The sequence below is a fragment of the Phocoena phocoena genome, chromosome 15 (assembly GCF_963924675.1).
Source record: "Phocoena phocoena chromosome 15, mPhoPho1.1, whole genome shotgun sequence".
Lineage (NCBI taxonomy): Eukaryota > Metazoa > Chordata > Mammalia > Artiodactyla > Phocoenidae > Phocoena > Phocoena phocoena.
Window position 1 is genome coordinate 87,290,680 of NC_089233.1, and position 27,784 is coordinate 87,318,463.

The 27,784-nt window shown below is 62.5% G+C and overlaps 1 protein-coding gene across 1 annotated transcript; it reads left to right on the plus strand.

The window, feature by feature from the left end:
• The first annotated feature begins 652 nt into the window (after window positions 1-652).
• RTEL1 (regulator of telomere elongation helicase 1) lies at window positions 653-27,507 on the plus strand. Its single transcript, XM_065893332.1, has 35 exons — window positions 653-754; window positions 1,459-1,654; window positions 1,911-2,004; window positions 2,539-2,620; window positions 2,796-2,856; window positions 5,947-6,022; window positions 6,469-6,553; window positions 6,865-6,930; window positions 7,588-7,741; window positions 13,730-13,768; window positions 13,842-13,920; window positions 14,786-14,883; window positions 15,383-15,438; window positions 18,848-18,919; window positions 19,036-19,117; window positions 20,071-20,203; window positions 20,294-20,407; window positions 20,493-20,533; window positions 20,668-20,753; window positions 20,881-20,958; window positions 21,285-21,362; window positions 21,817-21,963; window positions 22,045-22,160; window positions 22,314-22,437; window positions 22,528-22,675; window positions 22,822-22,982; window positions 23,583-23,642; window positions 24,971-25,169; window positions 25,331-25,471; window positions 26,092-26,208; window positions 26,376-26,606; window positions 26,695-26,832; window positions 26,959-27,080; window positions 27,146-27,289; window positions 27,427-27,507. Exons 1-35 carry the CDS (start codon window positions 653-655, stop codon window positions 27,505-27,507), a joined length of 3,801 nt encoding a protein of 1,266 aa, XP_065749404.1.
• Window positions 27,508-27,784: the final 277 nt, after the last annotated feature.

Here is a 27,784-nt window from a genome sequence, read left to right on the forward strand (position 1 = left end):
GAGTGTCCATGCGAAACCAGGCCTCGGGGGGCTGAGTGGTTTGCTGGGCGCCGCACGGATTCGCGTCCCAGGTCAGACGCAGCACACGTGCTCTTTCGCTGCCCACCTGGGAGGGATGGGGCTGGTCCGTGGAGCGGAGGGTTGGGAGCCGCAGGGGCGGGGGGGTCCCGACCGGCCCAGGCTGGTGGGGGCGCTCCGCTGGAAACTGTGGCCCCTCAAGCTCTGGCGGAGGTCAGTGCAGTGTTATTGCGGGTGGAGCACGTGGAGCTGCATCTGGCCCCTGCCCTGTCGCCTCTCCCGGAGCACGGTGGAGCTGCCTGGGGCGGGAGAACAAGACAGGGCCGACACCTCTCCGAGCTTCTTATGACAGGATGTCACAGGCTCACCTTCGGACCTGTTTGTGGAGGCACTGCCTGAGGGCACTGGTGAAGTGGCCTGGCGCTCGGGGAAAGGGTCGCTACAAACAGTTTTGTCATTGCAGTCTCTGCCATAGGGGCTCCCGTGGAGAACGTGTCCCAGCGGCACAGGCTGGCATAACTTACCTGGAGCGGCTGAGACCCTGAGATGTTCGGAGAGGGGTTTGTCTCGCAGACCCACACAGCCTGCGTTTCAGCCAGCCTCTGTGTCCGCCCGAGACAGAGAGTAGGCCAGTATGCCCAAGATAACCCTGAATGGCGTGACAGTGGATTTCCCTTTCCAGCCGTACAAATGTCAAGAGGAGTACATGAGCAAGGTCTTGGAGTGTCTGCAGAAGGTGAGGCTGCAGACGGAGGGGCTTGTTCCTGGGGGATGGGTCAGAGTGGGTAGAGCCTCAGCAAGACCCAGTGTACACGTACTGTCCCATTTACTCCGGTCAGGTCCTCCTGGTGAAGCCACCCTTCTGGACGTGGGAGTCGGCCATAAATAGGGCTCATGTTTTAGGTGGGGTAGGAGAGATGCTAAACAAATAAACAAAAAGGATAATTCTAGATGGTGAGGAGTGCTGTAAAGAAAAGACATAAGGTGATAGACTTAAGAGCGCCTTGGGGGCCTCTCTGCGCAGGTGGAATGTGAGTGAGGCCAAGCGGTGAGGGCGTCCAGCTGAGGGTCTGGAGGAAGTATTTCCACACAGAGGGACAGGTGGTGCCCAGCCCTCCTTAGGGGAGGTCGTTAAACCTCACGGGTTGCAGCTTGCTTTCTGCTGGGTTTCTGGGCATGCCCTCTTGTACCCTGCCCAGGCCCCCAGCCCTTGAGGGCTGCCTGAAGCTGGGCCCATGTTCCCATGCCTGCGGCAGCTGGGGGCAGCTTTGCAGACATGGCTGTGTCGGCCCAAGTTTCCACTCAGGCTACCGGCCGAGAGCGGCATTTTACGTCCCCTGCTGAGTGGGGGCAGGGGCTGCAGGGCTTGTCTCAGGTGGGCTGTGTGGCCTGCACAGCCTGCCCCTGCTCCCCCGTGACCCTGTTCCCCACCCCATTTAGAAAGTGAACGGCGTTCTGGAGAGCCCCACGGGCACGGGGAAGACGCTGTGTCTCCTCTGTAGCACGCTGGCCTGGCGGGAGCAGCTCCGAGACGCCGTCTCTGCCCGCAAGATTGCCGAGAGGGTGTCAGGGGAGCTCTTCCTTGACCGCGCCTTGGCGTCCTGGGGGAACGCTGCCCTGGAAGGAGATGTCCCAGGTGATGCCCCTTTTTGCCCCTTTCCTGGTCCCGGGCTGGGAGGCGGGGAAGGAAGGGGGGTCGTAGCTGCCGTGTCATTTCTCGCCATCCTGGCTGTAAACCTAGGGTCAGAACCTCATGCAGAGACCCACTGCACTCCTTCGTGTAGCGAGTGTTGGGCATCGATGCTTAGCTGTCCCCGGGCCGAGTTAGCTGGGTGCCCCGGGTTAACTGCACACGCGGACCATGACCTGTCCTGTTCCCTTGTGCCGGGCAGCGTGCTACGCGGACGTCCCAAAGATCATTTACGCCTCCAGGACCCACTCGCAGCTCACTCAGGTCATCAGTGAGCTCCGGAACACCTCCTACCGGTGGGTCAGGCGGCGTCCACCCCTGCCTTGGGGTCACGGGGGTGTTCTGCCTGGACCCCACCCCAGGGTCGCGCCGTGCTCTGGCTGTGGGGCTGCCGCCCTGACCTCAGGCTCATACCCTGAGCTCCTCGCAGCCATCGGGGTGTCAGCTGTGGGCGTGGGTCAGGGCAGCTGTGCGGTGGAGGCCCTGCCCCGTGTTGGAGCCCCCAGCACTGCTGCAGGAGAGTTGGTGTCCCCTCCCCGCCGGCCTCCCACGAGAGGGAGGATGCAGGTGGCAAGGTCTCCCTGAGGCCTGCCCCAGTCTCTCGGCCTCGCCCTGGATGCTGACTCAGAGCAGGCCGTGCCACGGTGAAAGCCCCTCTCCCCTCTCGAGCCTGGGGCGGATTTCCGCCCCAGCCACTCCCTCTGGCTGCCCGGGGGTGTGAGCCAAGCTTCCCTGGGCTCCCGGTGCAGCCCATGTGGCTCCTGCCGCTGGACAGCACTGGGGCCCCCGCCCTCTGATCCTTGGGCCCCCCCAACCGTCTCCTCCACCAGGCCCCGAGTGTGTGTGCTGGGCTCCCGGGAGCAGCTGTGTATCCATCCCGAGGTGAAGAAGCAGGAGAGTAACCACATGCAGGTGGGCTCCTGGGGCGCCCAGCCTGGCCTTGGTGGGTCTGCTGCTGCTGCGTGGGTGCTGCCCCTGGGGGACGGAGGGGTAAAGAGCTGGCGGGGGTGGAGCTGGGAGGGGGTGCCTGGCTGGGGCTGGGGCAGGGCTCGGCCGTCACACGAGCCCAGACCCCATGTTCACCCAGGTCCACTTGTGCCGCAAGAAGGTGGCAAGTCGCTCCTGTCACTTCTACAACAACGTGGAAGGTGAGAAGGCTCGAGGTGGTGCCTCCTGCCCGCGGAGAGCGCGCTGCAGGGGGAGTGGAGTCTGGGCGCCTCTGAGGGCTGGGCTCAGCGGCCTCCTGGGCTGCTGGCTGCTGCCCCTCAGTGCCCCGCTCTGGGCTGTCGAGGTGCCTGCGCTCTGTCTCCTGACGACCGGCGTTGGCGTGCGTGCAGAGGAGCTCACGCGGTGGGGCCGAGGAAGGGCCTGAACCGTGCCAACAGCATGCTTTGTGCAGAGTGCGTGCTCCCTTCTGGAGGGCTGGAAATTGGGCGCCTGCCAGTCAGGGGTGCCCACGTGAGCAGCCCCCAGTGCCCCCTGGGCGCTGGGTCTCTGGAGAGCATTTCACTCGTGGTCTCAGCTCGTTCTGGGGGAGTCAGCCAGGGAGGGGGTACTGGAAGCTCCTCCACGTGTTTTTCCCTTTGCTGATTTTGTGGTGCATCCTGTCACTGCCGCCTGTAACTCGGTGGGTGTGACGTGCCCCGAGCCCCTGGGGTCCTCCTAGTGACTCCTCCAGCCTCATCCAGAAACGGACGAGAGTGGAAAGCGCAGTGTTTGTGACAACGGCCGGCCCAGGTGCGGCGTGGTTGTGTGACCGCAGGTGCCCAGGGCCCTGTGAAGGGGACCCTTTGTCTCCTGTCACTGACTTCCTTGGGGCCCAGAGTGGAGGGGCGGCACTGGTGCCCTTGCCTCCGAATTCCTGCTTTTCCGCCTGTGGCTGCCCTTTGTGTCTGTCAGGACTTCTGGAGCCAGAGGTGATGGCAGAGAGGCTTCTCTGTGGTGTGGCCTTTGCAGACGGGGCTGTGTGGCCTGGGGGCAGGGTCACGCTTCTGTGGGGTCAGGGTTCCCTCTGTTTCCTGCCTCAGGGTTGGGACTCAGACCCTGCAGTGAGCCGGGCCCCAGAGAGTTCACATTGGTGACCTGCAGGCCACCGTCTACTTGGGTTGCGAGAGCCCAGCGGGCCAGGCCTGTGCTAGGCAGTGGGTCAGGACAGCAGTACGGTCCCAGAGGCCTGAGCTGGGAGTCCCAGCGCCCTTGGAGAGAGGGAGGGGGGTTGCCTGATGCGGGCTTGGGTTCTGGCGGGCCGGCTGTGGGTAGGGCTGCACGGCTTGGCCTCTGGGGCGATGACCCAGGCTCCCAGGCTCATTCCTCACCGCCTTCCCTTTGGCGGTGTCCCTTGGTCTGGTGGCGCCAAGGACCCTCAGGACAGCAATGAAGTGTAAGGCTGAGGATGGCCTGTGGCAGCTGTCGTGGCCCCGGGCTGGAGACTGCTGGCCGCCAGCTCTGCTGTCCCGTCGGCATCAGGCCTGTGGGTGTCGGGTCGCCTGAAGGCTGCTCTCTTTTCTTCGTCCCCCTGCTGCTCGGCCCTCGGCCCTCAGTCCTGCCTTCCCACGGGCCCTGGTGTCAGGCCCGTGATGCTCGACGGAGCCCCCCCTTTGCTGCACTGTGGCTGCCTCCCCTGTCCTTGTCCCTGGCAAAGGGGGTTCCAGGTGTCCTGTTGGCCACAGGCCAGAGCCGTTAGGGTGTGAACCGCTCCAGCCACGTTTCCACAGCAGCTTGGAGTGGCCAGCTTGCCCACTCTGCTGGACCAGCCCTCACCTGCAGGGTCCTGTCCCTCACCTGCAGCACCCCTCACCTCACCTGGAGGGTCCTTGAGGAGGGAGGGGCCAGGAGGCCAGGGGACGGGTGGGAGCTGGGGGGAGCTTCCCGTCCATGGTGGAGGCACGCTTGGAGCTGCTGCGTGTTGGCCCCTGGCTGCAGGCCCCTCCCCGCTGCCCCAGGCCCTGTGTGGCAGAGCAGGGGCTGTCCCAGCTGGCCTGCTGGCTCCGGCCTCTCTGTCCCCTCCCCAGTCCCTGCCCCTGCTCTGCTGTGCTCTTTCTGCCTGTTCATCGAGGGCATCCACTCACCGTAAGCCGGTGCCCCCCGGCTGTCTCAGCCTCCTTTACCAGCTGACGCACGGGATGCGATGGGGTGTCTCCAGCAGGTGCCCAGGCCTTGCAGGGGGAGAGGAGTGGGCAGAGACCCCAGGAGGGGTCTGAGAGGCGTGCAGAGCGGGAGCCCTGCCTGGCCTGGCTGCGTCCCGCGGGGAGCAAGCAGTGTGGCCCGGCCAGGCCCCTCCCTCCTCTCCACTGCCCGCTCCCCAGCCCCCGTCGCCCCAGGTAGGGGACCGGCCTGCTGCAGAGCGTGCCGATTGGCTGGTCTGTTGCTGTGGTGCTGCTGAGTGGATGGTTCTTCTTCCTTCCCCTGCCTGCTGTCGGGGTTGGGGGGGCACCCTGGGGGCGGCCACTGCTGAGGGCTTGTGTGTTCTGGTCTGTGCTGTTAAGGGCTGGGCCTGGTACCTGCCCCAGTGGAACTGGGAGCCGGGGACCTGTGTCCACATGGGGCTGCCCTGAGACTCCGGGTGCTTATTAGAGGAGACCTTTGCTCCCATCTGCTGGGACAGGCCTGGGTGTCGCTGGGTTATAGTACTTCCCTGGCCGATTCCTACGGGCCCACCTGGGGGGCCTGTGTCCCTTCTTGAGGCCCGTCCCGCCCAAGGACACACAGCCAGCAGGGAGTGGGGCCTGTCTGGGCTGCATCCTGAGGAAGGGGCGGGGCCCCAGGGCTGCAGGGCCTCAGGTGGGCTCTGCGCCTCCCGCCCCGACAGCACAGGCAGTGACAGCAAATCGTTTGTGCCGCTGGCCGTGTGCAGCCTGGCTTCCTTAAGAGGGAGACTCTGGGCTTGTTCTTGGGGGAGTGCGGTGAAGCTAGAGGAAGGGACTTGCTGCCAAACTGAAGCCTGATTGCAGGGCAGGAACCCCGGCGCTCACGGGAGCCGCCCCGGCCTGGAGAGGGTCTGGTGGTGACAGGCTGAGGGCCGGCCCCCACCCCACCCCACCCCGGGGTCTCCTCTTGGTGTTCAGCCTCAGGCCTGCATCTGCCCAAGGCACAGAGCAGGGCTCCCTTGGGACTCGCTTTAGGCTTGGCGCCCTCCCCAGGGGCTGCCTGTTGCCAGGAGCCATTCCATCCCGGGTGCCTCCCGCGGTCCGGGTACTCTGGACCAGAGAGCCTGTGTTTACACCCGCCCGTGTCCCCAGAGAAGAGCCTGGAGCCGGAGCTGGCCAGCCGCGTCCTGGACATCGAGGACCTGGTCAGCAGTGGGACGAGGCACAGGTAACCCGCCAGGGCTGGGCTCCCTCCATGCGCACAGGCAGGCACGTTTCTCTCCTGAAGCATCGGAAGAAGTGAGACGCTCCTTCCCAGCCCCCAGCCCCGTGCCCCCGCCCACTGGGCCTTTGTTCCTGGGGCATCCAGCTCGTCCTCCACCTGACACTGCCCCTCCTCTCTGAAGCTGGCTGCGACCTTGTAGCTTCAGGGCTCCAGTCGTGGTGACACATGCCCGACTGCCCTGCTTCTCACCATCTCATCCACCTGCCCAGGATCAGGCTTGGTCTTTTTGTTTTTGTAGATTTTTAAATGAGTGACTCACTCACACGGTTGAAAACTGATGGTGTGAGGGGTGGCCGGCAAGCCTTCCCGCTGCCCCAGGCCATGGCTCTCTCGCGCCCCGGGGAACCCTCCCAGCCTGCACTGTGCCCCAGCACCTCTTCTTCCTCCAGAGTGTGCCCCTACTACCTGTCTCGGAACCTAAAGCAGCAGGCCGACATCATCTTCATGCCCTACAACTACCTGTTGGACGCCAAGGTAAGGCCTCGGCCTGCGTAGCTGACGATGCCTGATGGCAGGGCACGTCCCAGGCTCAGGAGGGGCCAGCAGAGCCCGTGCTGGGATCAGACCTTCGCTCGGAGCCAGCGCTTGGAGCCACAGGCTGGCACCGAGGGACCAGCCCCTCACCGGCCCGAGGCTGTGACTCGTTCTGAGCTCCGGGAGTGTGTGGCCTGGTAGGAGTGAGGGGACCCCACGCGGCTGGGGTCCGTGTCCCTCTCTCCAGCTGGACCCCGCGAGACCGCCTGGGAGCATCAACCTCAGCCTGGCGTCTTCCTCTCTTGCTGTAGAGCCGCCGTGCGTATGGCATCGACCTGAAGGGGACGGTCGTGGTCTTTGACGAAGCTCACAACGTGGTGAGTGTCTGGGTGGCCTTCCCGACACCCCCTTCCTCCGGCCCACTTTCTTGTGCACGACAGCTGGGCCTTCCTGTCCAGACCCCCGCGTCCCACCGTCAGGACCAAGCAAAACTGGGCAAGGTGGGCTGCCGACCTGTGCCTGCCATTTGCACGCAAGACCCCCAGACCCTTCCTGCCATCTCATTGCTTCTCTTCCCTTTTGTCCCTGGTGGCTGCCTCCCTGCTGCCTGCTCGCCCTGCCCCTCCTGTCCTGTGGCCTGTGTCAGGGCCCAAGGACCGTGTCTCCAGGAGTCGTGGACCTTGACCAGAGCACTGGAGGAAGGCCACCTGGGGAGCCTGGAGGGGTCCACAAGAGCCTGGCATCCTCAGCCCCACTGGGTTCCAGGCAGTTGTTGGCATGGGGACGGTGGGCCCATGGGCCAGATTCGGCTTTCGAGAGAATCTAGAAGCTAGAGTTTAACGGGAACTTTCTAACTATAAAATGTAGGCAGGTCAAGTAGAATTGTTTTCAAACACTGTCTGGGCCAGACATCCATCTCTGGGCCAGTTTGAGACCCGGCCTTGAGAACACAAGGGGCCTCTTGCTTCCCCTCCCTCTGCCCCCCGTCACCTCTGCCTCATCGAGCCCCGTGACGGGTGTGCTCGGGCTCACAGGAGAAGATGTGTGAGGAGGCCGCGTCCTTCGACCTGACGCCCCACGACGTGGCTTCGGGACTGGACGTGATAGACCAGGTGCTGGAGGAGCAGGCCAAGGTGGCGCGGCAGGCCGAGCTCCACCCGGAGTTCAGCGCGGACTCGGCCAGCTCAGGTGCGCTCGCGGGCAGGGACCGCAGACCAGACGAGGGGCCAGCCTGCCCAGGGCCCTTCTTTCAGGTCTGCCTCAGGGGCAGCGCCAGCCTCTGTGAGAGTCTTGGCCTCACAGACGGAGGTGGGGAGGTGGGTACCGCCCAGCCTGTCAGCACTCTCTCAAGTCCTTTTCACCGTTTCCCCAGGGGTGTGAACTTGCCTCTACTGCAAGGAAGTGAAAACCGAGGGTGTCAGCTGTAATGACGTTTTGTAAGGACCCGCGAGCATCGTCCACAGGAACGGCGCTCAGCGACTCACACCCCGCGTTTTTCTTTTGCAGCAGTGATTGCAGTGTGTGTAGAAATACTTGGTGGACGCAGTTGGTTTGTCCAGACATTCTGCGTGGCCTTTGTTAGTGTTAGGAATCCACCTTTTGCTCGCCAGACCACTTTGTAGCAAGCGTTCCTACTGTCGAGTTGCTGCAGGTTCGTAGCATTTGCGCCCGGCCCTTTGGACGTCACCCACGTCCCGTCGTGTCCTTCACGCGAGTGAGGGGCGGGGCGTGAACAGCCTCAGCTTCCCGGTCCCTTTACAGTCACACACATGGACAGACTCCAGAGGGCGCAGAGGCCCCTTCTCCCGCCAGGCCACCTGCTTCGGCCCCCTCTGCGAGGGTCTCCGGGCCTTCTTTGACGCGCTCACAGGCTGTGTTGGGGGAGAGAAGGTTTGTAAACGGCTTTGTGTGTTTAGCACAGAAGTTCTCAAACGTGTTGGCCTCAGGACCCTTTATGTCTTAAACTTTACGTTCTTTTTTTTTTTTCTTCGTGGTACGCGGGCCTCTCACTGCTGTGGCCTCTCCCGCTGCGGAGCACAGGCTCCGGACGCGCAGGCTCAGCGGCCATGGCTCACGGGCCCAGCCGCTCCGCGGCATGTGGGATCCTCCTGGACTGGGGCACGAACCCGTGTCCCCTGCATCAGCAGGTGGACTCTCAACCACTGCGCCACCAGGGAAGCCCAAACTTTACGTTCTTGAAATGTACTGAGCTTTGTTTATGTGAGTTACATCTATGGATAATTAGTGTATTAGAAGTAAAAACTAAATAACAAACTCCTACGTGTCAGTTTCCTAGGGCTGCCTTAACAAAGTACCACAAGCTGGGAGGCTTCAACAACAGAGGTTTATCCTCTCAGTTCTGGGGCTAGACGTCCACGTGTTGGGTGTCAGCCGGGGTGGCTCCTTCTGTGAGTTCCTGGGGCATGTGCTCCAGGCCTCTCTGTCCCAGCTCTGGCAGCTACTGGCAGACCTGGGCTTGTAGACGCCTCACTCCAGTCTCACTCCCATCTTCACATGGTGTCCTCTCTCATAGGGATGCCTGTCACTGGTTGAGGGCCCAACCCAGTCCTTTAGGACCTCATCCTAACTGACCATATCTGCAAATAAGGTCACATTCACAAGGGTCAGGGTTTAGGAATTGAACATAGCTTTCTGGAGGACACAGTTCAATCCATGACATGTTAACATAAATAACACTTTTTTGGAAAAATAACTATATTTTAAAAATTAGAAGAGTGGCATTATTTCAGTTTTGCAGATCTCTTTAATATCTGGCTTAATACAAGGTCATTGGATCTCGTAACTCTTCCTGTTTTGGGCTGACGTGATACTACACACCATGGCTGTATTCATTTCCTAGTGCTGCTAAAAGAAATTTCCAGACTTAGCTTAAAGCAACTCAAACGTATTACCCTCATGGTGCCCAGAAGCCCAGGATGGGCCAGCAGTGCTCTTCCTTCTGGAGTCTGCAGACGGGGATCCGTTTCCTGGTCTTTTACAGCTTCTAGAGGTGCCACGTTGTTTGGCTTGTGGCCCCACGTCTCCGACCTCTGCTTCTTCGGTCTCTTCTGATTCTGTAAGGACCCTGCTGTTCCATTTTGGGCCACCCCAGATAATCCAGGATTATCGCCCCATCTCGAGGTCCTCAACTTCATTGCATCTGCAGGTCCCTTTTGCTGCGAAGCTGACCTATTCATGGGTTCCAGGGATTAGAACACGGACATGTGTGGGGACCAGTATCAGCCTCTGGGAAACTACACTGTATATTTGTGAGAGAAAGAAGGGAAAAGGCAAATCGTGTATCCATAGGAAGACAGTAATGGCAGTAGCAGCACCACGGAAATAGGTTGGCCCTGCGGCCGTCCTGGGCAGGTCTCGGGCCGGGTCCCTTGGCCTGCTGTGCTCTGCTGCTTAGGTGTCCTCGTGGATGCATGGTCCTTGCTTCACCGTCTTTACCTGCGATGGGAATTTCTGAGTCAGCTGCTTTCGACCCCGAATGCATGTACGTGAGTAAATAGGTCAGCGTTTCTCCAGGGATGTATCTAGGAATGGATTTTCTGATTGGCAGTCACGTGCATCATAAACCTTGCTGTTTTAAAATTGTCTTTTACTTTTAAAGTTGGATGTTGTTTTAGGACTTTTTTGTCTTTTGAAAGCCCAGTAATTTTGCTGCAGTTTGTCTCAGTGTTGATTTTCCGGATCGACGTCTGATGACCTCTTTCAGCCTGTAGTTCCAAGTCTCCTCTTACCTGGGGGGATGTTGTCCCGCACAGCAGTGCTCACGGCCCTGCCTTGGCTTCGGTTTCTGCTCCAGGGATCATGTCGTGTCTCTTCCACCTGAGTTCAGAACCTGTTACTCTCTCAGATCCTTTTGTCTCTATTTTTCTTTGACTTATAAAAATTCCCCCCTTTCCCCATCTGTTTCTTTTAAGATGATGTGGCATGGATCTACTTCTGTGTTCTTCTAATTTAATCTTTATTTCTCAAGTGTTTTTTTCTCCTAGTTGTCTCTGAGTTCTGTTGCTTCATTTCTGAGCTTTAGAAAACCTGGCTCGTGTTGTTGTTTCATGTCTTTTTTTTTTTTTAATTATTTATTTATTTTTGGCTGTGTTGGGTCTTCGTTGATACGCGCGGGCTTTCTCTAGTTGTGTCTAGCGGGGGCTACTCTTCGTTGCGGTGCACTGGCTTCTCATTGCAGTGGCTTCTCTTGTTTCAGAGCACGGGCTCTAGGCACGCGAACTTCAGTCGTTGTGGCACGCAGGCTCTAAGCACAGGCTCAGTAGTTGTGGCGCACGGGCTTAGTTGCTCCGCAGCATGTGGGATCTTCCCGGACCAGGCCTCGAACCCATGTCCCCTGTGTTGGCAGGCGGATTCTTAACCACTGTGCCACCAGTGAAGTCCCCGTTTCATGTCTTATATCCTGTTCCGACACCGTCATTTTCTGTTTTCTCGCCAGCTCACAGATAACTTGCTACAGCTGCTGCGTGCCTTCCCCAGACCCCGCGGCTGATGCTCTGCCCCATTTGACCAGCCCCCCACTGAGTGGACAGCTTCCCTGTTTCTCTGCCTCCTTCAGGGCGGTTGCCGGCCTGACACCTTTACTCTGTGTCTTAGCGTGTGTTTCCTGAGAACAAGGACATTCTCTTTGACGATCCGATCATAAAACCAGCATCCGTACTGCACTCTCGTCTAATCGGCAGCCGCATTAGAATTTTCCCAGCTGTCCTCGGTAAGGCCCGAAACACAGCCACCCCTCTGCCCGGTGCTGTGGTCTCCGGGCCTGTGAAGAGAAAGGCTAGTTACTTCGTCGACTGTCCTACAGTTTGGATTTGTCCGCTGTGTTCTCGTGGTTGGATTCAGGGTTTGCATTTCGGTGGGAATACCGCGGACTTGCGTCGTCTAGCAGGTGATGTTGGTGGCGTTAACTTCAGTCTGGTTACGTGGCGGCTGCCAGGTGTTTCTGCCGTGCGGTCACTGCTTTTCCACTTGTGATTCTGAAGTCGCCTGTGGTATCCATTAATGAGTCGTCCCTGAAGTCAGGATTTCCACGATGTTTGCAGAATGATGGGTCTTCTTATCCTCCTGTCTTCTGCGTGAGGTCTTACACTAACCTCCGCATCCGTGTCAGCATGTGAGTCCATGTGCTTAGGCACTCACCCCCACGCCCGTGTGCGTAGAATTGTGAGTTCACGCTCTCCCCCGCCCCAGTTTTAGTCCAGAACCACGCAGTTATTCTTCTTTCCTCCCTTTCCACGTTTGTAACGCCTTTTGTGAGGAAACGAGCTTTCATTTTTCTCTCAGTATCGTACTTAATTTGTTTGATCCTAGAACCCACAGACAGTTGTTTGAGAATTGCCAGCCCACCCACGATAAATGAACATCTACTCACTAGGTTTAATGTTTGTTCACGTCCTTTCCATCGTTGGTCTGCGACCACAGAGTGAAAACGCTCATTCAGAGGCTCCTTGGGTGGTTTCTTTCCGCTTCACTGTGGTCATATTACTCATTTTAAGCTCATTTGTAATGTTTATATTTCATTTCGTACTCCATTTTTTGCCGTTTATGTTGATCTTATTTACTTATTTTTGGCTGTGTTGGGTTTCCGTTGCACGTGGGCTTTTCTCTAGTTGTGGCGAGTGGACTGCTCTTCATTGCGGTACTTGGGCTTCTCATTGCAGTGGCTTCTCTTGTGGAGCACGGGCTCTAGGCGCACGGGCTGCAGTAGTTGTGGCACGTGGGCTCAGTAGTTCTGGCACACGGGCTTAGTTGCTCCGCAGCATGTGGGATCTTCCCAGACCAGGGCTCGAACCCCAGACCAGGGCTCGAACCCAGGGCTTAACACACGCTAAGACACAGAGTAAAGCCCGCTGCATTGGCAGGTGGATTCTTAACCGCTGCACCACCAGGGAAGTCCTAGCAGGTGGATTCTTTTTTTTTTTTAAAGAAGGTGTCAGGAGTAGGAGTTTATTTATTTATTTTTGCTGTGTTGGGTCTTCGTTTCTGTGCGAGGGCTTTCTCTAGTTGTGGCAAGCGGGGGCCACTCTTCATCGTGGTGTGCGGGTCTCTCACTGTCGCGGCCTCTCTTGTTGCGGAGCACAGGCTCCAGACACGCAGGCTCAGTAGTTGTGGCTCACGGGCCCAGTTGCTCCGCGGCATGTGGGATCCTCCCAGACCAGGGCTTGAACCCGTGGCCCCCGCATTAGCAGGCGGACTCTCAACCACTGCACCACCAGGGAAGCCCTCCTTTGCCTTTGTCCAGGACAGTTTCTCAGACCTCCCTTGGTGGTTTGGAGGAGGACTGCTCTGACATTGTGTAGAATGCCCCTTCATTGGGGTTTGGATTTGTGTGATGTTTCTCCCCTGGACGTACAGGGGTGTGGGATTTGGGGAGGAAGGGCTCAGGTGCGCAGGGCCCGCCTCAGTGTATCGCATCCAGGTCCCTGCAGTTAATGCTGCATGACTTATGACCTTGATTGCCAGCTGAAATCGGCTTTGTCAGGAGCTCCAAGTTACTCGTTCCCCTCCTTTCCACACTGTTCTCTTTGGACGGAGGTCACTCTGCACAGCCCACACCTAAGGAGTGGGGTTATTCACCCAGGTGTCTATCTCCATGACCCTGCGTCAGGCAGCAGCTTCTTAGAAGTAACACCAACAGCACAAGCACCCAGAGAAAAAATAGATAAACAGGACTTAACAAAATCAAAATCGTTTGTGCGTCAGAGGCCACCATCAAGAAAGCAAACACATCCCACAGAACAGGAAGAATTTTTTGCAAATAACATATCTGATAAAGGATTTGTATCTAAAATAGGGAGGAAACCTTTTAATGACTCAACAAAAAGACAACCCAACCCAATTGAAAAATGGGCAAAAGATATGAATAGACACTTCTTGAGAGGCACACAGATGGCCAGTGTGCACGTGGAAAACGGAGCCCATTGGTCACCAGGAAAACGCAGCTCAGAACCACGTCCACGTGCATAGCCACAGGGTCTCTCTGAAGGTGACCGCCCCCCTCAGTTCAGGCTGCTGCTTCCAGGTCAAGTTCCAGCCGTGTGGGTTTCAGAGCCTCTTCTGTCAGTGTCTTGCCCTCCACACCAGCATCCTGGCTCCTTAGGACGGGGTGGTGGAATTAGAAGGATGCAGACTTGTGCATTTGCGCTTTCCTTTGCCCAGGGCTGAACTTGGAGCTGGAGGACCTCGCGAAGCTGAAGAGTAAGTGCCCCCTCCCCCCGCCTGCCGTGGACTGCCCCCCACAGCCCCGCCCTAAGAGCCCCTAACCCCACAGCGATCCTGCTTCGTCTGGAGGGGGCCATCGACGCCGTGGAGCTGCCTGGAGGTGACGGCGGTGTCACCAAGCCTGGGAGGTGAGGGACCTAGCAGGCGGCTGTGCTAGGCTCTGTCCCTGCAGCGTTCCACTCCATGTGGCCTGGAATGTCACTGGGTCAAAATCCAGAGAGTCTTTCCGTCTTGGAGGTCCGGGAGGGTTTGGTCATTGAGAGTGTCGGCACCGCCACCCTCTCCTCTGGTTCACCTCTGTCTGCACTGCAGTTGCCTTTTAGAACGAGGCACCTGCCTCCGTGCCACCTTCTGTTAGGACGAAAAGTCACCTGGAACGTTCTGAACGTCCCACAGGCCTCCGAGCCGCAGGGTTTGTTCCCCATGGGATGGTGGCCTGGGGCAGGTGTTACTCTCCTCGGTGCACCACTGCCAGCTGCGCTGGGACCCAGGCCCAGGTCTTTCGAGGCAGGGAATGTTCTGGAGCGCTGGGCCGCCTGCCTTGTCCCTGAGCCCCATCTGCTCCGCTCTGCTCAGGCCCTCACAGGGCTCGGTTGCTTCCCAAATGGCCCTGACGCCTCCCCGTCTCCCACACCCACAGGGCTTCCTCTGCAGCTTCCACTGCCCACCCTCCCTCCCGACTCTCCAGAACTGCCCTTTGGGTGCCCTGCCCAGAGCCACCACCTCAGGGAGGCCCTGATGACCTCCTCCTGGGCCCCATGCGGAGCCCGAGCCCCGAGCCCAGGCCTTGTTCTGGGTACGCTGGTCTCCTGCAGGCCACTGTCCTCCCCACTGAGGCTCCTGAGGGGAGAGGCCTTTCACCTCCAGGTTTGGGCCTCCCCGGAGGCCCAGAGCTTGTTTCTGGGTGAAGGAAACTTAAAATGCTTTTGGCTGTTAGGTTCCCAAAGTGCAGCCTCATCTCCTGCCAGGCCTGAGCTGCCTCTTTCCTCATAGCTACATCTTTGAGCTGTTTGCCGAAGCCCAGATCACGTTTCACACCAAGGGCTGCATCCTTGACTCCCTGGACCAGATCATCCAACACCTGGCAGGACGTGAGTCCCCGGCCACCGTGTGCCCTGTGGCTGACTCCTTACTCAAGGGCACAGCCTGACAGGAATTTGGCCCATAGAGCTGCCTTTCTGATTCGGATGTTGAGATCTTAGCGTGTTTGGTGGCGTGTGTCCTATAAAGAGCGGTCTTCCCTGTTTAGCCCCTTTTAGGAAAGAGCAGTGAGGACCGTGGGTGGGGCAGTGAGCTGTGGGCCCCACCATCCTCTCCCCCAAACCTCCTGCGCTCTGTTTCTGCCCAGAGAGCTTCCATGGGCCCTCTTCCCAGAGGCTGTGCCACGGAGCCCTCTGGTCTCACCGGGGGCGCCCAGCCTTGCCAGGCTCCTGGGCTCTGGGCAGCCCCAGCCTTATCTGGCTGCAGAGCTGCGCTTGTCCCACTGACCCGCGGGAGACCCACTGGGAAGACAGGGTGAGCTGCCCTCTGAGGGCACGCCCCTCAGCTGGAGAGAGCCCAGTGGATGGTCAGCACCCGCTGCCCCTACAGGTGCGGGGCTGTTCACCAACACGGCAGGGCTGCAGAAGCTGGCAGACATCATCCAGGTGGGGACCGCCGCCACGAGGATGTGGTGCCTCCTTTCCTTTCCTGGTGTAAGCTGGTGGGGCTTCCTTCTGCAGAGCTGCGGTAGATTCAAGACGTGGGGAAGGACAAGGCTCCCCCAGCACACGCTTCAAGTCCGCACTGCAGGGCTGGTTTCCTCTCGCCCCGAGCACCCGCCGCAAGCCTTGAGGGCAGGGCCAGGCGGGGAGTGGGGCCGCTTAGGGTGAGAGTGTGGCAGGTCCCTCCAGTTTTCAGACAGGCCCGGCAGCTCCTGCCCAGCCAGCTGCCCCCTGTTCTCCAGTTTCTTGCTGACACAGCTTTTCAGGGGAAAGTTAATGCAGAAGCCCGTACCGGAGTCGGGGGCGTGGACTCTGTCCCCCAGCCCCTGTTGCATTGCTGGGCCAGCCTCGCCCAGAGGGTGTTGAGACGAGGGGTGAGTGTGTCCCGTCGACGCCCATTAGGTGGGGCCTGGGGCTGGTGTTTGGAGTCAGTGGGTGGTCTGCAGGTCCTCTGGGCCAGGCCGGCCTCAATCTGGGCTTTGGGATCCGCTTGGGGGTAGGGGCAGCCTCCAGGGCTCACCGAGCCCCTCCTCTGCCACATGCAGACCCCACTTTCCCCAGGCCAGGCGACCAGGGGGGCTGTCACACGCCTCAGGGCCCCTGGATGTGACCACTTCCTGCCCCTGACGTGCCGTCCCGTGTGTCCAGCTGTCCTCCTCGGGCCCAGCTGAGCCGCTTCCTCAGCTCAAGTGGACAGGCCAGGGCCTTCCTTCCTTTGGCTGCGTGGCTGCCCAGCTGGCCGCTGAGGGCCAGTCTGATGGTTCCAGGCACTCCAGCCCCTCCTGCGCCTCGCTGGGCCTTTCTGCAGAGGCCCCTCGGCGGCTGTTGGTCCTTGGGGAAACCGGGGTACCCGAGGCCCCGTGTGGCACGTGCGTGGCTGCCCACGCTGCACGGGGTTACAGTGGGGTGCGCCTGGCTGCAGACAGGCTCAGTGGGCTCGAGGCCCTGGGTGACCTGCCCTGTAGCGCATCACTCTGTCGCCCCCTCCTTGTCTCTCCCCACCCCTCACGGTGCTTCCACGGCTACACGACACCTTCCACACTGCCCGCCAGGCCTGCGGTCGGCCTGTGCAGGGCGGCATCCCCGGGGCCCCTGGCCGCACCCACAGGTGCTCATCATGATGGGATGTGGGGTGAGCACCTGCTGGGTCACACTTCCTCCAGCTGGAGGGGACATGACAGGCTGGTGAGCGAGTATGGCCCGTAGGCAGCTTGGGCAGCAGAGGAAGCTGAGTCACCCGCCAGGGGCTACTTAGAGCAGCTGCCAAGGGAAATTCCAAACCAATGGGGTTAGTGGTGTTTGGGTTCCAGAGAGTTCCTCCAGAACCCAGTTCCTCTGGGTTCCTCCAGAGCAGGGAGGAACCCGCTCCATAAACGGCGTCGGGGAGAGGAGGGGCCGTGCAGGCCCGGAAGCGAGGGTGCCCTGCCCTGCTGGCCTGTTCAGCTGCAGGGACCCTTGAGGAGGGCGGGAGGACAGGCAGAGGGCGCCACGGAGGGAGGGCCCGCCTGGAAGGGACAGGGCCTCCGGGGCAGGGCCGGGGCGCCACAGCTGGGGCTTGGGACTCCCTGGAGACCCAGCAGTACTGGTGGGTCACCGCCCGGGGGGCAGAGGCCTGGGACGCTTGCTGCCCCGGCCGGAAGTGATGGGAGGAGGGGGGCAGAGCCCGGGCCTGCAGGATGCCACGCTAGAATGTTCCTTCTCCGTGAGCCCGGCTGCTCTTCCAGTCCCATCCCTGCCTCACAGATGGGACGGAGCCCCCAGGGTGGAGTGCAGAGCCGGCCGTGGGCAGGCAGCAGAGCCCAAGCCGGGGAGGGGGCTGCAGCGGGCTCCCCCAGGGCTACAGCTGCACCCGTGCCTGCCACCTCCTACCCGCCGCCCACCCGTGTCTGGCACTCGGACACAGGGCAGCCACACCGCTGTCTGCAACTCCTGGCCATCCCTCGAGGTGTGAGGGCCGCTCTGGGGCCACAATGCAGGGGTTTGCAGAGGAAGCCATGGCCCCGGAGCGGCCTCACCAGGCGGTGTGGCCTTCGCTCTGGGATCAGGTCCAGTGTGTGTGGTTCCGCCCTTGCAGGCGGACACTTCGGTGAATCGCGAGGCCCGGTGTTTTGCCGTCTGGACGAGGAAAGTGGTTCTCGAAGCTCCTCTCGCCCTTAGAACTTACCCCTCACAGGCTGCACTGCACCTGCAGGCCGTGCTTCTGGGCCCTCACGCGCAGGGCCACGGGGTGCCCGCTGCTCCTCCCGGCCATGCGCCCGCGTCCCCTGGGCCTGGCAGGAGCTTGCTGAGAACAGGCTGGTGATCCGGGCTTCCAAGGCCTTTCCTGTTTGTAGGAAGATTTGGTGGGTGGGGCTCCTGCCCATGGGTGCTGGTGGTGCCGGTCTTCTCTGTTTTCATGGACACCGGGTAGAAGTTGTGGCCTCATCCTCGGCCTCTAACCCAGCAGAAGGCGCCTGGGAGTGACGTGAAGACACGGGGCTGTGGAACACGCCGTCCCTTTTGAACGTGTCTTGGCCTTGTTTCTACCAGCCGAGTGTCAGAGTCAGAGTGTTCCCTTTCTGTGAGGAGCCTCTTGGGCTTTGGCCGGGATGCCTTGGACTTTCGGGTTATTGTGGGGAGAGCCGGGGCTCTGTTCTCCAGGGCGACCTCCCAGACTGTTCCGGAGCAAGTGACGTCTGTCTCTTGCTTTATCGCCGGTGTTACATACTTTTGTTGCTGTCGTGAAAGGGGTCTTTTTAACTCCCTGGTGCTTGTGCACAAGAAAAGTGTTGACTTTTATTTGTTGGTCTTGTGTGAAGCTACCTTACTAAGTTTTCAGTTCTAAAAGTTTGTTGTCTGGTTTTCTGGGTTTTCTAAGTAGACGGGCCAGTTGTTTGTAACGGCTGGTGTGTTGTGTCTTCTGCCCCCGTGTTTGTCCCTCTTGTGGCTTTTTCTTGGCTCGTTGCATCGGCTAAGAGTACAATTCTGCGTATTGTCCTTGGGGATTAATTTCATCCTGTTACTTCTGCATGTAAACGGGGTTCCTTTCCCCTATCCCCTGAGCCAGCCCTAGGGGAGAGCGGAGAGGGCGGGCTGCTGACCTGGACCCGGTCCCCGTGACAGCCTTGGACTGGCTGCCGAGGAGGGGCCTGCAGGGCGGCTGTGTCTCTAGTGCGCGGGGCCCCTGAGGGGAGGGGACAGGCAGCTCCGGCTCCTTAGCCTGGGGTCCTGCCCCAGGGACACTGTTGGCTTGGAAGCAGGGGCAGGTGGTGGCTGTGTCCTGAGTGTCCGTCTGTCCTGTGTGGGAGGGACTCAGCAGGAGTGGCAGCCTCTAAGTGTCCTGCTGACTTTTTCCCTCATCTCTGCTGTTCAGATCGTGTTTAGCGTGGACCCTGCTGAAGGTGGCCCCAGTGCCATGGTGGGGCCGGGGTGTCAGTCCTACAAGGTGGGTCTGCTTCCTGGATGGGGAGCTCCCAGGCCGCGGTCTCACAAGGTGGGGCTGCCTCCAGGATGGGGGCTCCCGAGTGGGGCCTAGGACACCTATCCATTCCACCTCTCCAGGTGCACATCCACCCTGATGTTGGTCACCGGAGGACAGCTCAGCGGTCAGATGCCTGGAACGCCGCGGCGGCCAGAAAGCAAGGTACGGCACCTCAGGTGGCTGGGACATGCTCCCCCTGGGGCGGTGCCCCATCCAGCTATGGGCTCCCGGCCACCTGTCGGTCCAGCCGTCTCCAGGTGATTCCCCACCTGCCCTCTAAGAGTCAGAGCTGTCAAAGTGAGAGACCTCCGAGGGCCCGGCGGCCCGGGGCCTGCCTGGAGTTTCCACGGGGGTTGGCCCTCAGACCCCCGCTGGACAGAGAAACCAGAGCGCCCCGAGACCGGTCTCCTGGCTCCCCAGTGTCCTCCATGGTCACTCCTGTCCTTGCTGGTGCAGGGCTGGCCCAGGACACTGTGGACTCAGAGCCGCACTTCCATCCTCCCCACTGAGGGGCGGGTCCCATCCCGGAAGTTGGAAAAGGCTTCTCTGGTCCCAGAAAGTGGTTTGCTCTTTTCTGGGAAGTGTCCCTGCTGACCTGTGACGTGGTCTTGACCCGAGAGTCACAGTTTGAGCATCCGCTTGTGCTATTCCATCTGCTGTTTCCGGAGCCACTGGGAGCGCATGGGAGGGCTGGCGTGTCTGCCTGCAGGCCGTGCTCTGGCATCCTCCCTGGCTGGGCAGGACGTGTGTAGGATGTCGCCCCTGGCTTCCTGCCTCCAGGGGCTGTGGGCCTGTGCCCCTCCCTCTTCTGCAGTCCCACCCGGAGTACAGGCATGGGGAGGCCAGCTCTTCACTGAGCCACAAGGACATCTAGGGTTGGGGTAGGCTGACCTCTCTGGAAGTGACTTCAGCGTCCCCCTCCCCCGGCGCCAGGATGCTGGCGGGCTTCTCTGGTCTGCTTCCTGCTCCTGGGACCCCGAGGGAGGGAGGGCAGGCAGGCCCCCCGGGGAAGACTTGTGCACCTGGGCCCCAGGGCCCAGCACCGCCTTGGGGGACACACGATGGCTGCTGGGCAGGCGGCTTGGGCCTCACACACGTGCTCCCGCCCCCCGCAGGGAAGGTGCTGAGCTACTGGTGCTTCAGCCCCGGCCACAGCATGCGTGAGCTGGTCCACCAGGGCGTCCGTACCCTCATCCTCACCAGCGGCACACTGGCCCCCGTGTCCTCCTTCACCCTGGAGATGCAGATGTAAGGGCTGACCCTTGGCCCCCCCGCCCTGGGCTGCCGGGGTGCTGGGGGTCCAGGATCTCACAGGGGCCACCCCCTGCCTCCCTCCAGCCCTTTCCCAGTCTGCCTGGAGAACCCACACGTCATCGACAAGCACCAGATCTGGGTGGGGATTGTCCCTAAAGGCCCTGACGGAGCCCAGCTGAGCTCCGCCTTTGACAAACGGTAGGGGGCCTGGCGGGTGAGGCGGGTGGCCGAGTGCCAGGCCCCTCGTGGCAACAGCCGCCCGCCCCCCCCCGGTTCCTTGCAGGTTCTCTGACGAGTGCCTGTCGTCCCTGGGGAAGGCACTGGGTGAGTGCCCACGCTGTCCATTCCTGGGCCCCTGCCCTGTTGCGAGGTGCCGCCCCCGCTCCACTCCCTGTCCTGCCTGGTCTTCCTGGGGCTGGAGGGGTCCTCGGCTGCTGACCCGGCCACGGTGCTTGCAGGCAACATCGCCCGTGTGGTCCCGCACGGGCTCCTGGTCTTCTTCCCTTCCTACCCCGTCATGGAGAAAAGCCTGGAGTTCTGGCGGGTGAGTCCCTCCTTCCAGTGTCTTCTGGGCGCGGGAGGGAGCCCCAAACTGCCAAGGGTCTGACAGGGCTGGGCCACGTGTCTTTGAGAAGGCGTGACGGGCATTCCCTCTCTGCCTCCTCCCATAGGCCCGCGACTTTGCCAGAAAGCTGGAGGTCCTGAAGCCCCTGTTCGTGGAGCCGAGGACCAAAGGAGGCTTCTCGGAGGTCTGGGTCACCGGGGCTCCCTCCCCCTGCCCTGCGGGCTGCCCTGGGCTCAGGCCAGCCCCGGAGTGTGTGTGGCCAAGATCCTGCTGGCCTTTTAGGAAGTTTGGGCTTGGGGACGATGGCAGCAGGTCTGTGCCCGCCCCCCAGCCCCGGGGCCCCTGGGTTTTCTGGGCACGGCAAGCAGGCACTGGGTGCTGGCTCCGGGTCAGCCTGGGAGCCCATGTGCCACAAAGATGCTGCTGCAGCTCTGCTGGCCTGCCTCCTGCCTCGGACGGTGCTTCGTCTTGCAGGGTGATTTCTGGGGTCTTGAACAGCCTCCCTTCCAGGTGATGGAGGCTTTCTACACGAGAGTCGCCGCCCCCGGGTCCAGTGGGGCCACCTTCCTGGCTGTGTGCCGGGGGAAGGTGAGGCCTCTGAGGTCCGGGTCCCACACACCTGGCTGCTTATCCCCGCCTGGAACCTGTGCCTGAGGGGGGCTTAGGGCTCATGACCTGGAGGCCGCACCGTGGGCAGGAGAGGCTGGTCACCTCCCTCAGGCCCCGTGTCTAGCAGACACAGGAGGGTGTGGCCCTGCTGGTCCTGTAGGGGCCGGCCCTCGGGTCCTAGGCTGGGCATTGGGGCCCACGCATGGGCAGTGGGCAGGTGGGCCGGAGGAGGTCCTGAGAATAAGAAGTTGGTTGTGGGATTCTGGGAGCGGTGGACACCAGGTACAGCCTGGTTCGAAGTTGGACGTCTCTCCCACCCTGCCCATCCTGGGGGGCGTGGGGCTGTGAGGGCCCAGGCACGGGTGGGCCCTTAGGGAAGGTCCTGGGCTTGAGTGGAGGCAGATGGGGGAAAAGAGTGCCCACTGCCTCCCAGGCCAGCGAGGGGCTGGACTTCGCGGATGCGAATGGCCGTGGAGTGATCGTCACGGGCCTCCCATACCCGCCCCGCATGGACCCCCGGGTTGTCCTCAAGATGCAATTCCTGGACGAGATGAAGGGCCAGAATGGGGCCCGGGACCAGGTGAGAGGCTGCACAGCTGAGGGGGGGCAGGTGGTGCTCGAGCCCCCGTGGCTGAGGCAGCCCCCCGCCCTGGCCCTGCAGTTCCTCTCCGGGCACGACTGGTACCGGCAGCAGGCATCCAGGGCTGTGAACCAGGCCATCGGGCGGGTGATCCGGCATCGCCATGACTACGGGGCTGTCTTCCTCTGCGACCACAGGTGCAGGCCCGCCCCCCCACCCCCACCCCTGCCGGCGCTCTCGGGCCAGAGCCCTTGCCCCCGGACACCGGCTCTTCCCTCCGGTGAGACTGCCAGGGAGCTGGGCTCCGGGGCAGGCGGGGCTCCTGGGCTGACGGCCCCACCGCCCTGCAGGTTCAGCTCCGCGGACGCCAGAGCCCAGCTGCCCTCCTGGGTGCGTCCCCACGTCAAGGTGTACGACAGCTTCGGCCACGTCATCCGAGATGTGGCCCAGTTCTTCCGCATCGCTCAGAGAACTGTGAGTCTTAGCGCTAGCTGGCTGTGCCCTCCTGTCCCGCCCAGAGGAAGGAGCAGGGCGGGACCTCCACAACCTCCTGTGAACGTCTAGATGCCCGTGCTGGCCCCCCGAGCTGCTGCTCCGAGTCTGGGCGAAGGAGAAGGCACTGCCTCGGTGGCCGTGTCACCCGGCCCCCTCCGCACCAGGAAGGCCACAAGTCTGGATGTGCACGTCCCTAGCCTGAGGCGCAGACGCACGGGTGCGTGTGACTGGGCGACACGGCCGGTTGGGGCCCCACAGGGTGGAGGGCGGGGCGCCTCCCGCAGGCTGGTGGCACGCTGGGGCCGACGACCAGAGTGCCCGGCAGGCGGTGGTGGACATCGTCACCCACGCGTGCTCCCGCAGGCTTGCTGGTCGCCGGGGACGCCGAGGGCAGCCTTTGTGTGGAGTACCAGCAGGAAGCCGTCCAGGCCCGGCGGAGGCCCGTGGGGCTGCTGGCCGCCCTGGAACACAGCGAGCAGCTGGCCGAGGGGCCTGGGGACGAGGCCCTGCCCGCGGAGGAGGAGGTGCGGGACACGGATGGCTCGGCCCACCTGGGCTCGGGCACCACTGTGCTCACCCCTGCACACCCGCTGGTCGGGAGGGCAGGGGGGTTTCAGCAGATGCCTGGTGGTGCTGTGTGCATGCCCCGTCCCGGCACAGCCCCCAGCCCTCAGCTGGGCCCCCAACACACCCCCGTGCTGGACATGGTCCGCTCACTTCCCGCTCCTGCTGTGCCCGAGCCTGGCCCTGTCTGGGAGCCTGAGCTGCGGGCAGGACCTTCTGCCCTGGGGCCTTTGTCCAGAAGCCCGTAGCTCCCCAGCTGACCTGAAGCTCCCCACTTCCCGCCGGGCGTCAGTGCCCGCCCCCTGCTGCCCCGCCCTCTAGGCCCAGGGCGCAGCTGCCCCACTCGGGTTTCTCGTCCCTTCCCGCCGGTGCCCTTCAGCTACTGCCACGCTGCTGCCCGGGACCTGCTCTCACGCTTGGTTCCCTGCAAAGGGCCGAGGGTACTTCTCCCGCCCTGCCGCCCAGGGCAGTGTCAGGGCTTCGGGGCCCTGAGGGCCTGTGGGACACACCTGTGTCGCCCCCAGGCCCCCCGCCACTCCGCCCCGTGGGGCCCTCGTGAGAAGAGGCCAGCGGAGGAGCAGCGTGGCAGGCGGAGGAAGATCAGGCTGGTCGGCGGCCCGGTACGTGGGCGGCCCGCAGACGGCGCAAGTTTGGTGGGTGCCTCAGCCGGTGTGGCTCAGGGTGGTGTGAGGTGTGAGCGGGCCAGACCTGCCCAGTGGCCTGACTCGGCTGTCCCCGCTGGGGGACAGGTTCTGCAGGCGCTCTGCAGGCGTGCCGGCTGGAGCCGGGGCCCAGGGGAGGGGGCAGCCGGGCCTGAGGGCGGATGCAGGGGTGGAGGGAGGGCAGCAGACCCAGGGCTCACGGCAACCCCACCACCGGTGTTTGGCTGGATTCACTTCCTCACGGACGAGCTGCTTGTTCTGCGGATCCCACTGTTACCCTCCACCCGCCAGGCTCATGCTGTGCCAGGGCCTGGCCTGCTCTGATCCCGTCCCTCTTCTGCTTTGATATTTTACTGTGAGAACATCTCACCTCCACTCAGCTCTCAGAACCAGCACGGGGTTCCCATGTGCCCTTTGCTGCAGTGCCACCGCCTGCCTCACGTCTCCTCCCCCTTACTGGGGTCCCTGGGCAGTGCGCCCCCCTCAGGGCAGACCCTCCACACTTTGGAGTCCTGCACACTTGGCAGATTTGGGCCTTTCGTTTTGTGTTGCTTTTTGGTGGGGTGGTTGGGTCCACGCAGGCCTGTGGGCTCCATCCACAGAAGGTGCTGTCTTCCCAGCTGGGCAGGAGCCAGGCCTGGTCCTTTGGCAGGTCTGGTGTGGGGCCTGCAGCCGGGCTGGCTCCCCTGGCCCGGGTCAGGCTGGGCTGTTGGCACGAACGTGGATGGTGAGGTTCCTGCGTGTGAGGCACGTGGCGTTCCCAGCCTCGGATGAAAGCAGTTAAGAGCAGCTGGGTTACATCCTAGAAGCTCCGGAAAGCCCCAAATGCCAGTGCCTCTGTCCACCACCCTTGGCTTCTGGGGAGAACCAGGTGGTGCCGAGGGGACTGACACTGAGGAAGTGGCCTAGGTGCCAGGGGCCTGGGCCTCTGAGGGCCGAGCTGGGGGGCAGCCTGGGAGCCTGGAGGGTCCTTTTCGAGGGTCCGGGATCAGGGCTGGGGTGTGCCGCACAAGTAGGGCACGGGGCTGTTCGAAGTCCTGGCGTGTTGAGAAGTGTCCCCTGCCGTGGGCACCGGGACCTCAGCAGAGGAGGCACCGCCAGCTTGCACTCTGCCTCTGCTGTGCTCAGCGGGCCTGGCCGTCTAAGCTGAAGCTAACCGGGGGGGTCCCCTGCCAGCTGGGCCAGGCCGGCTAAGCATCCTCCCCAGCGGCCCCCGACGGCAGCTCGCTGCCCCTGCAGATGGGGAGCGTTGGTGCCTCCTGACGGGCACCGGCTGTGTGTCGCAGGAGGGGCCAGAAGCCGGCGCGGACACAGGCAGGGCCAAGCTGTTCATGGCGGCCGTGAAGCAGGCGCTGAGCCAGGCCAGCTTTGACACCTTTACCCGGGCCCTGCGGGAGTACAAGAGCACCGATGACCTCCCGGCCCTGGCCGCTCACCTTGGCCCCCTCTTTGCCGAGGACCCCAAGAAGCACAGCCTGCTCCAAGGTGCCTTGGCCAGTAGAGGCTGCCCATTTGAGGGTCCCACCCTGGGGGCCGTGCTGCAGCCGTGGGCTGGGGGGGCCACCAGGGTCCCCGGTTGACCTGCAGAGGTGTTGGTGGGGACCCCGTGCGGTGGCTGCAGGCCCAGACCCCGCCCCTCCCCACAGGCTTCTATCAGTTCGTGCGGCCCCACCACAAGCAGCAGTTTGAGGAGGTCTGCCGCCAACTGACGGGCCGAGGCTGCAGCTCCCGACCCGAGTATGGCCTTTCCCGGAGGCAGGGAGCACAACCGGCCCTGGACCCCAGCGGTGAGGCGGGCCCTGCCTGGGTGGGACCCTCAAACTCAGACCCTGAGGGTGGGTGGCACCTGGCCCTTGGAGTGGGTCTTCATGTGGCCCAGCCTCCCTGTTCCTGAGGCTGACAGATCCGTGCGGGGGGCCCCACTTTGGGGAGGTGTGGGCCCCCAGAACACACATGGCCCGGGCCTCCGAGGAGGACCTGCACCTGGGGAGTCGTGTACGCACAGGGGTCCTGGAGCCCCGTCCACCCCTGTCTCTACCTGGAGTGGACCCTGCACGTCCAGAGCCTGGGAGTTGCTGTCCCCATTTATTAAGGAAGAGCCCATCTCTGGACGAGACTTCCCCAAGGACGGGAATCACAGGGGGCCCCTGGGGTTGGAGATTCCTGCCTAAGTCACCCTTCTGCTCCTTCCTGGACTGGGGTGTCCTTGTGCCTGCCCCCCACTTTCCTGCCCCCCGTTTAAGGCAGGGGAGCAGGCCTGCCTGCTCCCTGCTGTCGGGGGCCTCCAGCGGTTGTCTGAGGAGAGCTTGAGGCCCGGTTTCCCCTTGGACAGACCCGTCCCCTCCCTGGTCATGCTCTGGACCCTCAGGGACCAGCTGGGCGCCTCCTTGTCTCCGTGTTTCTTCAGGAAGGAGGGAGCCTGACCCCAAGCTGACCGTGTCCCAGGATGCAGCCAGGCAGCTGGACCCCCGCGAACACCTGAACCAGGGCCGGCCCCACCTGGCCTCCGGGCTGCTCCCTGCAGGTACCTGGTCCCTGAAGAGGCTTTGGACCAGAGCCCGGAGCAGAGGGAAGACACTGGTGGGGAGGAGTCTCCTGGGAGCCGCTGTGGTTCTGTGCCCCCAGAGCAGGGGAGGCCAATGTGATTTGCTGGGAAGCTGGTGGACTGAGATGTGTTTACCTTCCCACCAGGAGACCCCAGCCGCCGGCCTCCTGAGGGGTCCGGAGCCCCCGGAGCAAAGAAGCACCCGCCCGCTGTGAGTGCCTACCTGGCAGATGCCCACAGGTCCCTGGGGGCCACAGGCTACAGCCAGCTCCTGGCGGCGCTGACCACTTACAAGCAGGATGACGACTTCGAGAAGGTGGTGGCCGTGGTGGCCTCACTCACCACCGCCAAGCCTGAGGACCTGACCCTGCTGCAGAGTAAGTGGCCCGCGTGGGGGGCGGGTGGAGGCGGGCAGCGGGGTGGGCGGCAGGGCCACGCCTGAGCGATGCTCCACGCTCCCAGCAGGGTTCGGCATGTTCGTGCGCCCCCACCACAAGCAGCGCTTCCAGCAGACGTGTGTGGACCTGGGCACCCAGGCTCCAGGACCCTGGGAGGGGAGCCCTGCTGCGCCTTCTGACCTCGTCTGTGGGGCTCGCGGGCCAGGTAGGGCCGCCTGCCTGGTGCTCCTGCCGCCCTGTTGCCCCAGCCCCGCTCAGCCCTGGCAGGGTGGGCAGGTGGGCAGCAGGGAAGTGCCAGGCACCCTTCGGACTCGCTCCCTCCTGTTTCCAGGCCCCTCACTGCCAGAGAAACCCCCCGGGAAGACCCAGAGCAAGATCTCCTCCTTCCTTATGCAGAGGCCGGCTCGGGGGGCGGGGGCTCCCGGCCGGCCACCCAGTGCCCCCTGCGGGCAGGCACAGTCCGAGTGGGGTAGGTCTCGTGGGAGGGGCTGCAGGGACCATTGGGAGTGGGGGCCCAGCCCGAGCAGGCCTGTGGCGCTCACGTCAGCCCCCTTGCAGTGGGCTTGGTGTGTCCTGGCTGCAGGGCGGAGGACGTGGTCCCCTTCCAGTGCCCCTCCTGCGACTTCCACTGCTGCCGGGCCTGTTGGCGACAGCACCTCCAGGTCGGCAGCCAGACCCTGTGGACCCGGCCCTGTCCCCTGTGGACGTGGCCTGCTGGGCATTGCCCCACATGGTGGGCTGAGGGGCTGGGGTGGGCAGTGGGGTCTGGGAAGGTGTGTCCAGCGCCTTCTCTCCACAGGTCTCTAGGACGTGCCCGGCCTGCCATGCTGCCACCAGAAAGCAGAGCCTCACGCAGGTCTTCTGGCCGGAGCCCCAGTGAACATTGAGACCCTCTGGGCGCTGCAGGGTCTGCGGAGGCTGAGGCCGCCCCTGCCTGGGGCGCAGCCTGGACACTTGCCTGTCGGCTGGGGGTGGGCCAGGCCTGATACCAGAAACCCCTTGGCCAAGAGCGCACCTGACGGGGAGGCCAGTCCAGTGTCCGTGGGGAACCCCCTGAGACGGCAGCAGGATCTGGGCCCCCTGTGAGAGGCCCCGAGGCCACCTTGGGGTCTGGGGTGGGTCCACTGGAAGGTGCTTCCCCAGAACTTCCCTGACCG